This window comes from Genypterus blacodes, unplaced genomic scaffold (genome assembly GCF_046128005.1).
Source record: "Genypterus blacodes isolate CSIRO-AG114 ecotype Tasmania unplaced genomic scaffold, CSIRO-AGI_Gbla_v1 ptg000128l_1, whole genome shotgun sequence".
Classification (NCBI taxonomy): Eukaryota; Metazoa; Chordata; class Actinopteri; order Ophidiiformes; family Ophidiidae; genus Genypterus; species Genypterus blacodes.
In genome coordinates, this window is record NW_027466930.1 from 1,874,390 (window position 1) to 1,888,526 (window position 14,137).

At 45.6% G+C, this 14,137-nt stretch overlaps 2 protein-coding genes across 3 annotated transcripts; one reads left to right on the forward strand and one right to left on the reverse strand.

Moving 5' to 3' along the window:
• Positions 1-554: 554 nt before the first annotated feature.
• syvn1 (synovial apoptosis inhibitor 1, synoviolin) lies at positions 555-10,060 on the forward strand. 2 transcript variants are annotated; one of them, XM_076162766.1, is made up of 16 exons: positions 555-761; positions 3,165-3,316; positions 3,725-3,817; positions 4,054-4,206; positions 4,511-4,559; positions 5,140-5,243; positions 5,682-5,808; positions 5,929-6,028; positions 6,531-6,596; positions 6,767-6,883; positions 7,079-7,236; positions 7,386-7,541; positions 7,681-7,827; positions 7,998-8,181; positions 8,575-8,687; positions 9,009-10,060. In XM_076162766.1, the coding sequence occupies exons 2-16, from the start codon at positions 3,185-3,187 to the stop codon at positions 9,200-9,202; spliced, it is 1,893 nt and encodes a 630-aa protein (XP_076018881.1). In that variant the 5' UTR covers positions 555-761; positions 3,165-3,184; the 3' UTR covers positions 9,203-10,060. The 2 variants fall into 2 exon arrangements, with proteins under 2 accessions (XP_076018881.1, XP_076018882.1); XM_076162767.1 differs by having other exon boundaries at positions 8,575-8,684.
• Positions 10,061-10,312: 252 nt separating this feature from the next.
• Positions 10,313-13,936, reverse strand: gpr137 (G protein-coupled receptor 137). Its single transcript, XM_076162768.1, has 8 exons — positions 13,812-13,936; positions 12,452-12,893; positions 12,311-12,360; positions 11,978-12,215; positions 11,722-11,871; positions 11,454-11,579; positions 11,250-11,362; positions 10,313-11,132 (listed from the first exon to the last, which is right to left on the reverse strand). Exons 2-8 carry the CDS (start codon positions 12,815-12,817, stop codon positions 11,036-11,038), a joined length of 1,140 nt encoding a protein of 379 aa, XP_076018883.1. The 5' UTR covers positions 12,818-12,893; positions 13,812-13,936; the 3' UTR covers positions 10,313-11,035.
• Between the last annotated feature and the right edge of the window lie 201 nt (positions 13,937-14,137).

The following is a 14,137-nucleotide window of genomic DNA, read 5'->3' on the forward strand; positions in this document are numbered from 1 at the left end:
CAGAATTTACTCAACGATCATTTCTGTCAGTTGGACTTAAGCGGGTAGAAACAGATGTGTTGACTGTTGGTGGTTATGTAGTACTTAGGTCGTTTTGCATAATGTATTTATTCAATTCAAGCATATCCTTGCACGTTCAAAAGTTTAAAGTACTTTAAAATGGCTGCAAGCTTTAAATATGCTTCCAATCATTAATTTCATGTTCCTCGAAAATATTTGCCTTTTTGCGTGAAATCGGCAGCCTGTCCGTAGTCAAATGTAGCATCAGAACCACCTGACGGCTTCCCATTGGTCCGCTGGCTTTATGTTCCCTTTGTGCCGGCAATGATTCGTCCACGTCGGTATTTACCAAAAGTCTCCTAAAAGACACGGCTAAACATTTACAAATCCTATTCAGCAACATTAAAGGCCAGTCAGGCACTTATATTAAACAATTTATCCACGCTGTAGACAAAAGTGACACGCCAGCAATGCTCCCCTCTAAAACTCGCTAATTAACACTCTCCACGCCATTACGCTCGAAAATGTCAATGCGTCATATTACCGTACCGACCGGATGTGAGGTGGCCGCTGAGGAGCAAGCCAAAGATAAACACGTAGCCAGAGGAGCGGCGCGGAGGATCATAAATGCTACAAGAGGCTGCCGCGAAATGAGCAAAATGGATTAACTTGTTAGGAATATAGACATTTAAACAGCCCGGGAATCGTTCAGCGTGCCGGCTAAGGAGCGAGTCTTCTTCTAACACCGCAGCAACGCGTCGGTAAGTCAGTGTGCTAACAGCTGTGCAGTGCCCCCAGCTAGCTCGTGTTAGCGCACAGTAGCTAACTACCATAAATACATTTCAACAGGCAGCCTCTGATCTAATGTTGCTATATTTACCCTAAATGTTTGTTATTTATGTATCTTGCATTGATAACCCAGCGTGTTCGTTGCAAAAAAAGCCCACACACCTCACCAGCTGGCATTTCATGGTAGCCCACCGGTTCTCAGGGTACTTAGCTAAGTTTGCTAAATTCCCTCTTGACCACCAGTGTAAACGTAGCAACTGTAACATGCAGTATTTGAAATAGTTTGTGAGGTAAGCATGATGTAACGGGAAATGTAGAGTAACTGATAGTGGAAGTGTGCTAACCAAGTATGTTGCTGCTATCAGAAAATGATCAGTCAATGACATGATCTACCTTTACGGAAATATAATCCCTTACTTTCACCCGTTACTCCCACTCCACTGTTAATCTAACTGTAAAGCCCAATAGAGGCTTGTGCTGTTTGCTGTCAATTAGCAAACTTGACAGAAAGCTCGAGTCCACATGAGATCAATATGAAACCCTGTGAGAAGTTAATACAGTGATGACGTAACCCCCCTCAATCTGTCAGGAACACGTGTACCTCTAACCAGTAATTGCTGGTCTTAATGTTTGACTAAAGTTGGGACAGGTGTGTGTGGGAGATAATGGACCGGATACATACGCGCCTGTTGCAGGTACCACAGAAGAAGACGCTGACGCCAGGATGGACGTCTATGGCGTCACACAACTCAATAGCAGTTCTGAGCGCTTTTTCGTTTCTGCGCGCCTGGTTCATGTTTTTACACCCTGAATTATTTTCTGGGCTCTGGTTTATTTTCGTACCGCGCTCACAACTCAACGCTCGTATTGAAGACACCGGACGCCATAGAGATATCACCCCCCTTTCCTAAGCCACGCCCCCTTCCAGCAGGCTGTCAGCAAATCTCTCTCAGGCTGGATTACACACCCCGAGGTGCACCGGCGGGTTCGCGGTCATCCGATGTGCGCGGATCTCAATCTGGCAGCAGCAACATTTAGTAGAACGGTTTTACAAAACGGCAACAAGAGCAGGAAGGTAAAAGTGCAGAGTGAGTCACCTTCATTTGTTTCATCTAGAGCAGAGTGCCCTCAACATCTTCCCTCTGATGTTTCTCCTCTCCTGCCCCTTAAAAGGATCCCGTACAAGGGACAAATCTCTCTTTTCAAATCAGCTCTTTAATTATAGCAGAATAACACGCTGCACTTTCCCCTTACAGATAGAATTATAGCTGCTCCTTTATAAACACTGTTGATAAGAAATCTTTCGAGCTGTGCAGCGTTGGCCGTGAGCAAACACAGGCTGAGGAAGGTAGTTGCCAACTCGCTCATTCACGGCTTATACTTGTTGCCCTGGTACGTCTTAAGGCCGTCCGCGGTTCTGTGGCCCCCTGAAGTCACCCAGTAGCAACTTCAAATAGAATCTCTCTTCCCTGACTACTGACACATTGCACATCCTTCCTATCATGTTGGGAATCTGTCCTTCCTCTCCACTCCCACTTCTGTGCATTCCAAGTGTACTGCTCTGGAGTCTATGTACAGATATTGCCTCGCCTCAGGGTCACTCCTGTTAAGCTTGAATAAACTTGCACGGCCTTCTCTCAAGCCAATACGCTGCTGGTCCGTCTGGATCTTTGTCCTCCAGTGATCAACATGAGCGTCAGTCACCCTAGCATTGATTAACCTGGATATCTCAGCCTTGTTTTCCTTTGGTGACCGTGCCGATGTTTGAAAGGCTTCAGAAAACCCTGCGATGCTTCCTGATTGAAGGAGCTGTTCATTCCTCCAGTCTGTTTAGGACTTACATGTTGCTGCTATATTTACTCTCCTGAACAGCACCTCTGAGGGCTGAGTGGCTTTTTATAACCACCGATACACAAACTGTCTTTGTAAGAGCCATAAGTGCACAAAGGAGAATATTGAATAAGTAATGATTACAAAAGTTTGCGTGTTGGTCAGGCACAGTGGTCAAAGTGTTTGGTTGAGGCTGCCTGTTGTGTTGTAACGGTACACTTGTTGGGCGTTTTGAAGCTGCTCAGATTACATTATGCTGGCCTCTGGGCATGTTTATGCTGCATGAATCTCTTATTTGCGTGCTTCACATATTTTTGGGTGACTAATGGAGGCTGTCAAGGCTTAGTAGAAAGATTAGAAAATGTAAAATTGTCCTAAATAAAATGAACATGTGCAGCACTGAGTTGTTGAAGTGAAGTTGTCTCTTCCCAGTAACGTTCTTTAACCCTCTGTTTACATGCTGTTCAGTCGGAGTAGACAGCTTTCATTTTCATTTTCACATCACTTCTGGTTTGACTCTTCGTTCATCTGTGTGTGTTCCTCAGTGTTTGTAGCTGCGGTCATAATGGTGCGGTCTGCTCTGGTGACTGCCACCAGCCTGGCTTTGACCGGGGCTGTGGTGGCACATGCCTACTTCCTCAAACACCAGTTCTATCCAACTGTCGTCTACCTCACCAAGAGCAGCCCCAGCATGGCGGTAAGTGTGTGTGTCTGTGTGTGCATTGTGTTTGTATGGGCTGTCTGGAGCAGTGCTGACAGAAACCAGACTTGTTTTCTGCTGCTGTCACTCTAACAATGTTCCAAATCTGAGATGCATTACTGCCCCAAATGAAGACTAAACTTTAGAAAATAAAAATATTCAATTGTTAAATTGCTGTGGAACTGAAAGGTCTAGATATCAGAGATTGGAGCAGCATTCAATACTTACTAACACACCAATAACAGCCTAAACATGAGCAAAGGAAAGTTACATGAACGCCACACAAGTGTATTCATCTACACACAGCTGACGTTACCCAGGTTGAATATGAGGACGTACCAGTATAAGATTAAATGCTTAGCAACATGATAGACAAGTCTGTGCTTTGTTTCTCTTCTGTCTCAGGTGTTGTACATTCAAGCCTTTGTGTTGGTCTTCTTGCTGGGTAAATTCATGAGGAAGGTCTTCTTTGGACAGCTAAGGGCCGCAGAAATGGAGGTAAAGTTCTGTTTGTGTTTATGTAATACTTCATAGCACTTTTGTTAATACTTGATACACAACTTTTTGTTATAAAAGACCTTACTGTTCTCCGATAGTCACATTTACAGAGGTGTGTCATTCCTCAGTAGCCTTTGCTTTGTCCCGAACTTTCCAGTATGACATCATCCAGGTGAAGCATCTGAGAAGTCTTTTTGTTCGTGCTTATTAATTCCTCTTCCTCTTCCTCCCCTCAGCACCTCATCGAGCGCTCCTGGTATGCGGTCACAGAGACATGCCTGGCCTTCACCGTATTCAGGGACGACTTCTCCCCTCGCTTTGTCGCCCTCTTCACACTTCTGCTCTTCCTCAAGTGCTTCCACTGGCTGGCCGAGGACCGCGTGGACTTTGTGAGTAACGACACAGGAACAGCTCTCCTGTGTTTACAAAACCCTTTTCCGTACACGTAGAGAGAGAGAGAGAGAGAAAGGAAACGTGGACATACAGTGAGAGACAGATGGCACGAGGCCAAGGTTTCACACATGATAGCATGAGCTGTGGATCCAAGGAGTTTCAGTCTTGACTTTGAAACTAAATCTTTGTAAGCCCCTGACTGGTTCTGTCCTCATGCCCAGCCACTCGGTGTGTGATTCAGTGATTGACTTGGCACGAGAGACTGCCACATGTTAGTAATTATTATCTTTACTTTGTTAGATGGAAAGGAGTCCAAACATATCCTGGATTTTCCACCTGAGAGTGTTATGTGAGTATCTCCCGGTGTCCTGCTGCACCTCTTCTTCTCTTTCATAGTGACACCTCTCTTATATTCCCGTCTGTCTGGTTTGTGCCGCTGTTTGCTCGCTCTTCTTTGTAATCTTTCACTTCTGCCTTTCCCCGGTCCATTGATCATCTCTCATATAAATGAAACCATATGCAAATCGTTCTGTTTCCGCCCCTGGGCCATATGCGGCATATTTTAATGGGACTTGAGCCCAGATGGCACATGGTGGTGTGATATCAGGAGGCTGTAACAGAATGTGATCCAAAAGATTACTGCAAAGCCTCTTTCTGCTTTAGCGGAATTGTGAGGCGACTGTGATTTAGGGGGAACATTGATGCCAAAACCTGTCAGTTCAAACTTCCTGTAGCTCACTGCTGAGAGCCGACTGGACCAGGCTCTAGGCTGTAGCACACCGTTACATTGATGTAGAGGGGGACGTCAGGTTTCTTCACGGAGGCCCGGCCCCCCCAGACATGATGACAGAAAGCCCACACATATGTTGACAACCATAATTTGAACTTATAGAAAGTAATGCTTGTGATGATGTGCTTCTTTCTTCCAGCTCTGATGGGACTGCTGGGAGTGATGGACTTCCTGTTTGTCAACCACGCCTGTCACAGCATCATCACCCGAGGAGCCTCAGTCCAGCTGGTTTTTGGATTTGAGGTTTGTCACTCAGAATTTGTGCTTTTTGTGTGTAATTATAAACGCGTGACGCACTCACACTCATCAGTCATCCTGTGCTCAGTTGAATAGCTCAAGTTATCATTCCTCCATGATAGAATGTGATGTGTTAGTGTTTAACCACTTTGGTCCATCCCTTCTGGTCTAATCAGTCAATAATTGTGAAAAAACCGGAAGCAGTCAGTCTGTTCATGCCAACAATACACCAAATGTGGTCAGAGCTTCTGCTTATTTAGATCAACTTTTACATCCGGTGTCTCTGTGTCAGTGTCACTTTATAAGCTTTATTGAGGTCAAAGACATAAACATGTTGACGTGGAACATTCAGTGCCTCAGTGCTGCATGTAGTCAGCACACACCACCATCTGTGTAAACCATCTTTTTGATAACACCCCACCTCTCTCTCTCTGTGCTCTCTAGTATGCCATCCTGCTGACTATGGTGCTGACAACCTTCATCAAATACATCCTGCACACTGTTGACCTGCAGAGCGAGAATCCCTGGGACAACAAGGCCGTCTACATGCTTTACACTGAGCTGTTCACCGGTACTGTAGCATGGCTGTAACCCAAAATATAACGTGAAGTTTAGTGTATGGAGACTGTTGTTTCATGTCTTGAGTGTTTGGATACTAATTGATGTCATCCATGTTGTTGTGGAGCTGCAGGTTTCATCAAAGTGCTTCTGTACATTGCTTTCATGACCATCATGATAAAGGTCCACACCTTCCCTCTGTTTGCCATCCGGCCCATGTACCTGGCTATGAGGTGAGCAGCTTTATTGCCTCTGTGGGCGTGTGTGTGCGTGTGTGCGTGTGTGCGTGTGTGGGCGTGGGCGTGGGCGTGTGTGTGTGTGTGTGTGTGTGTGTGTGTGTGTGTGTGTGTGTGTGTGTGTGTGTGTGTGTGTGTGTGTGTGTGTGTGTGTGTGTGTGTGTGTGTGTGTGTGTGTGTGTGTGTGTGTGTGTGTGTGTGTGTGTGTGTGTGTGTGTGTGTGTGTGTGTGTGTGCGCGTGCGTGTGTGTGTTAAGGTCATCATGCTTATTGAGAGACATAGATGTATATTCTCTAAAGATTGTTGTGATTATAGTGGAATCCACACGTTGCAGTTTATCTCCGATTAAATGTGAAATAAGGACTTTGAGGAAATTGAAAAATGGGAACCAATACTGTCTACAGAAGCAGCTTTGGCTATTGTTAGTTGTTATTAACCAGTCTGTCTTAGAAGTGTTACATGATTTGTTTGGAGTCTTAGTGTTTTGTTCTCCTCGCAGGCAGTTCAAGAAAGCTGTAACCGATGCTATAATGTCTCGGAGGGCCATCCGCAACATGAATACACTGTGAGTAATGTTTCCTCATCGTATAAAACAAACCCATTTCATTTGTCTTCTTGACAGTTCGATATCATTCCAGTGCTAAAACAGGCGTCAACCTTTTGTTCAGTCACGTAGAAACACATTTTAAAAGCTTGTCTAGAGGTCATTTTCTTGTTGTTTGTGGTTGCATTCAGATACCCTGATGCTACTCCTGAAGACCTGCAGACCTCTGACAACGTCTGTATCATCTGTCGGGAAGAAATGGTGACTGGAGCCAAGAAACTGCCGTGTAATCACATTTTCCACTCCAGGTAATGTCTGCAGAGAGGTGAAGCTACAAAAAGCCTCAAGTCTCCAAACGATCCAACACAATTTTAGATATAAAATCTTGCTGGTAAATGTTAAACAATCCAGTGTGTCAGATTAAACGAGGACTGTTGGTATTGTGGCGTGTGTGTGTTGCTGTTTGATTGCGTTGTTCTTCATAATGTGTTGCTTCCCCACAGCTGCCTGCGCTCCTGGTTCCAGAGGCAGCAGACGTGCCCGACCTGTCGCATGGACGTCCTGCGAGCATCTAACAACAATCAGACTCCAGCCCCTGCCCAGGCCCCGCCCCCTGCCCCTGCGGCACCCGTCAATGCCCCCGTAGCCCCGCCTCCCAATGGTGAGAGCCAGTAAACAATTGCTACACTCTTTCTTCCAGATTTATGTGAATAAAATGACAAATCAACAAACACCTGTCAGTCAGACATGGATATCTGCCTCTGTAAACGTCCCCATTCACACATGAACGTCTCCTTTGCTCCTTTACAGTGGCCCCAGGCATGTTACCTGGATTTCCCCCGGGCATCTTCCCCTTCTGGGGTCCCTTTCCTGGTGTGCCGCCACCTCCCCCCCCTGGTGGTGCAGCAGCCACAGTTCCTGCTGCTGATGCTGCACAGAGCGGCACAGAGGCGGCACAGGCAGCTGGTAAGGACTCAAACCAGCAACTCTCTATAGGCTGATTCACTGCACACACTGCAAAACTTTCAAAACAGTATAATTTGTTGGCAGGTTATATAATACGTTTGCATTTTAGCTTAAATGGTTGTGTGTCCGTTTCCTTCAGGAGCCAGCCAGTCCACTTCATCCGCTGCGGACTCCGCTGCATCGGCTGCTGCTCCGGGGTCACAACTCCCAGGATTCCCCTTGAACTTCCCCCCTCCTCCCTTCCCCGCTGCACCATGGCTCTCTATGCCACCGCCTCCTCCCTTCAGTAAGCTTCAGAAATGTTTTAATGACTTGATACTGCTCTATTTATCTCATCCTCATATGTACAGCCCAGTGTCCTTGTGTGCTTATCTTCCAGTCAGTCAACAGTGCAATAGTGTTGTCCGGCTGAATTTTGTGTCACCTGGTGTGTAAACAGCTGTCCTTTCCCCTCAGTGTCAACGATGCCTCCACCGCCTCCGGCCCTGTCCCGGCTGTCAGAGGAGGAGCTGAGGGAGCTGGAGGCCGAAGGTCGGCGCGGCCTGGAGGCCAGACTCCAGTGTCTCCAAAACATCCACACCCTGCTGGACGCTGCCATGCTCAACATTCACCATTACCTCAGCACCGTCGCCACACTCACGTAACTGAGCCTTCTCTGCTTTAAACACTCTGAGCTGTTTACTGATGCTGTTATCATCGCTCCTCAGGATGAGAGAGAGATGAGTCACATCTTCTGTCAAACAATTGTGGAACTGATACAGGAAACATTTAGATGCAGACTTTGAATGTTCACTTGAAAATGTATTTACAGAACTGAAAGATATTGCAGATATTGAATCAGGAACTAAGGATTGTTGTGCCATTGAGTCAGGACATCTCTGGCAGTTCACCCCCCTACGGGTTTCACACATTCTCTGTGGCAACTTCAGCTAGAACGGCTCATTAACTTGAGTTAGCTCACTGCTGTTGTACCTTTTTTGTGTGAAGTGCTTTATCTTCCTTCTTCATCAGTATTCTGCTGTTTCTTCCGCAGTCCTCCTCGAGCTGAGGCCACCAGGGTAGAATCCAATGTGGCAAACTGCTCTGCATCCCCTCAACCTGAGACGGAGGCGGAGAGTTCCAGCCAGGAGAACGAACCGCCCGGCGGTAAGTTACTGACGTCAACTCTGTCCGTGTGAAATATTATATTTTTATGTCACTCCATAAGTATTTTATGTACAAAATCAGGTCAGTCAGGTCCTTGGCTTCTAGTCAGGGAGTTTATACTGTGGTCAGCCATGATCAACAATTGGGAACAGAAGAAAGTATGAGTCATATATAATAACCAAAACGCTGAAATCAAAACTTAGGTTTGTTTTTTTCCAACTTAACATTTTTCCCCCCAAAGAAGCATTTTCATCAGGACTCCTGAGCTTGCCAGGTTTCTACTGTGGCCTCTTGATTTGATCTTGTGTCTTTTGTTTCTAGCTGAGCAAGCGAGCGGCTCATCAGTCCTGTTCCAGCCCGCCGACTCCACATCTACTGCCGCAGAGACGGAAAGACAAGACAGCTCGATGGACGATGGGGTAGGGGAGGACGGAGAGCCCAACGCCGCCGAGCTAAGGCGCCGTCGCCTTCGTAAGCTAGAGACATCATCATCGTCATCGCCGCCGGACAACTGATCGTCGTTATCTCACTTGACATATCCCTCTGGACCAACAGAACTATGGAGATGGCTCACGTGTCAATAGATTGTCACTTAGGTTTTATCGCCTTCTTCCCTGTGGCTCTGTTGCCATCGGCAGGCTCGAGTTTCCAACTGTGTCAGGTTGGACTCGAGGCCGCCTGGAGATGTCGATGGTCATGTTTCTTACCGCCGAAAGCAATAGCAAGAGTTTTTTGTTTTCTTCCTTCTTGGTTGTTTCCCCCAAAATGAGTGCTGCTCCAAGAGAAGAGGAGGAGGAGGAGGAGGAAGCACAGTTACACATTCAGTCGTTTGTTCACAGTAAGAGGGAGAGAGAGTTCTTTTTGGGTGGCTGTTCTGTTGTCGAGGTCTCACCTGTCAGATGCGTTCTCCTCACTGTAAAGGTGGTCTCACTCAGCACACACACACACACACACACACGTCTCAAACCCACTGAAATCAAATGGAAAGAGAAGTCATCTTACAGCTGCAGTGATCAGCCGCTTCTTTGGGGGCTTTCGTCTTATCTTCTTTTTCTTCTGTGGTTTCTAAAGATCTTGCCACTGCAGAGGTTGTAACATAGTGATTTATTATTTGAATGTGTACATACTGTATAAAGTGTTTTAATAGGATGATCTGTACATAATGCAGAATAAACTGTTTAAAATGGTGGGGGGCTATAGTTGGTTTGTATGTTCACACCCTGATGCCATAAACGTCGAATGTGTTCCTCAAAATCAAGGTGATGAATTGGTCATTTCACTTTATTTAAACTTAATTCAAGCCAGCTGGGGGCCCCTGGGTATATTTAAAGTACTGTACGAGTTCGCCAAATTACTCCAAATCACTCTCCTGACCCATTTTCCAAAAATATGCTGTGTTGTAGGTTTATAAAGGTTTTTCAAGGCACGTATTGGTTTCCAATTATTTCAAAATGGTTCGCAACTTACTGCAATTACTGTGAATGTCTGCTTTTATTGCTGTCAGTCTCTAATTTAGGGATCGGCCCTAGTATCATGCTTGATGTGCAGCAAAATAAAAGCGGACATCTCAACTTTGATGCCAACACAAGCTTTATAACCTCCAAGATTCTACAATGAACGACAAGTCTTTTTTATTCTTTAATTGGTATGTTCAACAATATAAATCAGGTTGTAAAGCAAAAGCCACTAATGAGTGACAGGCTATAGGGAAGATTCTCATTCCAAAACAAAAAGCAAAAAAGGAAATAACACTATTTAGCTACAATGAAAGGTAGAAAGTCAGTTATAAAATAAGTTACAGTACATTTAATATGCAATTATACAGAAAGAGAATAATTTATATAAATTTCTGGGGATTTTAGAGTAATCAAAACTTTAACAATCGTTAAACACCGACCGCAACGGGTCTCACACACACCGGCCCTGAAATACGTTTAGCAAAAGTGAACAGTGCAGGAATGTTTGGATTTATGAAGGCAAAACTAATACTTTTCTGTTTCCTCTTGTACGCTTGGTGTGTGATACAAATTCAGCTATGTGCACATTAGCATTGCTACAGTAAGGAATGGTAACTAAGCTAACTGTCTCATTTGTATGGCCCTTGTTTGACATTTTTCCATTCAGAATCGACCGACAGCTTGTTGTAACCGCTAACAGCTAACACGTTTTGACTAAATGGCTTGGTCACTTTGTTGTTCCCTTTAAAGAAAGATTCAAAAATTACAAGGTGCAGATTTCCTGAGGTTTTCAGTGCAAAAATAGAGAGGTATGACAGCCGGGCCATTTATCGCCCGTCCGTGAGATGATGTCTACCAGGACGAGCTGGACGGGACCCAGGTTGTTGCTGGTCAGTTCTGAGGGGTCGAGTAGAAGGAGTGGTGCTGGTGGGGATGGTCGAAGGGGTTGGTGGCAAACAAGAGAGGAGCCGTCTCTGCTGCATACCAACTGAAACATGGCATCAACACAAGTTAGACCTGTACATGTTGTGCTGTTTGAGGTTTCTTTATAGTTTGGGTTAGGTACAGACTGAAGCAGACTTAGATTTTTATTTCATGCCTTTACCTAAGATGTGGATTAACACTGCGTGCCCACGGGGCCGGCGAGTCGTCGTCGCTCCCCTGAGGGTCATCAAAGAAATATGGACGAGGTAGAACGCGATTGTTGATGCTGCTAACCTGGGAGGACAAGAAAACAACACAGATTTGAAGCTACAGCATGCTTTCATTTCTTCTAACGTTTCCATTTATTCACAGGCGCACCACTTACCTCTTGATCAGGCTTGCGAACCCTGAAGATGAGGATTAACAGACTGGTTGGCAGCAGTTCCCAGATGAAGAGGATTGCGCCGAAGGCCATGTAGCCCCTGTCTCCCAGTTCATTACGCAGGTCAGCCTAGAGGACAAACATGAGCATATGCAGTTGTGTGCCGACATAATTACAGTAAATCACCATGATCAGATATCTGGACCTGTATGTTCTGAGCGATGATACTAAGTCCTTTGACCCAAATATGAGCTGAGGGTGAGGGGAGTACCTGGTCAGAGACATTATACCAGTCAAAGTTGAAAGACTCAATGGGGTGGCTCTGGGAGAGGAAGAGGACGGTCAGGTTGTAACAAGCTCGGCTGGTGAACAACAGGATTACTGCTGCTCCCATAGCTGCGATTCGCCACACGCTGGTCCCCTGCGGCAAAACAGATGACACTGTTAACCTGGACTACCAAGGGACGAATATACTGTCCTGCCCTGTTTTCACTCATTTTGCTCAGGATGAAATGTGTCTCACTCACCCTGACGTTCAGGTAAGGCATGGCAGTGCGTGAATTCCGGGTCAGAAACAACAGCAACACTGCCAGAAACACTGCCTCCAGGATGAAGAGCAAGTCGTTCACCAGAACTCGAATGAGGACCAGATTCCAGTTCTTCTCACTGGTTCCGTTGCCATCTTTCCGCCCGAGAACAGCACAGACCACGTTGACAGAGAGGAAGATGGAGCTCAATGCAAAATACGTGCACCTTGCCAGACACCTTGAAAAGAGACAGAAGAATGAAGAAGAAGTCATTATTTATCATCTATAGGAATCTACATACAGTAAGGAGTCTATTGGATAAAAAGAACTTACAGTCCGCTGTCCATCTCTGCGTTGTATAACTCTTTAACTTTCAGTAACACCTGTGGCACAAGAGAGAAAGAAGTAACATGAGATTAAGTCCAGGTCTCAGAAGAGGAGGAGAGGAGAGTGTCCTACTGTCGGCCAGCTTACCTGGGTAAAGTACAAGTTGATAACGTTGAAGGTGAAGAACTGCAGACAGACAGGGAAGCAGTAGAGCAGCCAGTAGACCACAACAGGCAAGTGGTTGGCTTCCAGAGCATTGTGGAAGTAGAAGGAGAACAGGGTGGTCCTGAGGGCGGCCCAGAGCAGACACAGGAAAAGGAACACGCTCTGGTAGCTCCATCTCTTGTGTCGACAGAGGTAGAGAAGCCAGAGCTGGGAGTAGACCACCAGGAAGAGGCCGCCGTACAGAGCGGTGTAGAGGATGGTGAAGCCGAGCTGGACCGACGGAGCCACGGCCGGGTGCAGGGGGACCGGGATGGGCTGGGAGTTGGGGGGAGTGTCTGGAGCTTCCATGGAGGCGCTGATGGTATTAACTGTCCATCATCAGAGAAACATACTCTGATCAGCCTGAGGCGGTTACCTGAGAGACCTGGGGAGGAAAACATACGGACATGAGCTTGGCAGGTAACTTATGTGGCCTAAATATGAAAAAAGTCCTCCTAAATATTGGTGATTGATTGGTGGTCTGTATCTATGGGATGTCATTGAGATTGATTGACAGGCCACCTTTGTCCACTTGATGAGAAACATCTTGATTTGATTAGATCATTTCCTATCTTTTGTCTTCGACCCCTAGCCCCATTAGCATACAGTACATCATTACAGTGTTTACTTCGATCAGGGAAGTCCCGTGACCGCCACATAGCCGCTGTGTAATGAAGACACTCAGAACTTTCATTTTCAGTTGCAGCCAGAAAAACCACTTAATCACTGCATCAGCGTCGTAAATTGAACAATAAGATATTCGATTACTAAAGAGGAGCAGACAAAATCCATACAAAATGTGAGATTAAACATAATACACGTCATAGTTAGATTTAGATCTTTTGACACTGATGTAGTAATTATATATAGAACGACACAAAGCTCATAGAAACGATATAATAACACAATAACAACAATTGACAGTACAGTTTAAGAATAACCAAGCCAGCGAAACTAAATCCAATAGCAAAGCAAACACAGAAGTAACATTAAACGTTAGCACTACTAACCGTAGCATTTGTTGAAAGCACATTTCTTTGTATACAAATGTACAAACTTTCGCGTTAATGATTTATATTTAAGTCGCCAACTGTTTCAGGCATGTTTGCAGTCTGTTGACATGATCTTTGGAACATCACCTTAACTATGTGATGTTCCACTCGCTGTGTCCACAAAAAGTAAGAAAAGTGTCACTTTACTTAAAAACTTAATGGCAACTCGTTACCTCTTAATGCGCGCCGACGACGCCGTATCCGCTCTAAATGCTCCCTCAGTTAGAAATAATTAAAGACTAATAACAAACCTTTTTGACGCGGAGCTCCAGGCTTGACCAGATGAACGCCAGACGACGATTAATCCAAATCCGCCACTTCCGGCACTGTTTGTCGGAACCTCTAATGGGCGGGGCCACAACTTTGATTCTGAGCACCAATCAGCGGCGACAGGAAATCGCGGTTCGTTCAAAGTTTTTGTTTACTTCGCGCGGGGACAACAACAGGAAATTTGATCAAGATTCCTGCAGATTACGTGACCAGGATTTGTTTTTGGCAGATTGATCATTTATCCAGCATAGCAGCCGATTATCTTTCGATTTATGTGATTATCAGCTACGGGCGCGTGCATACTCGA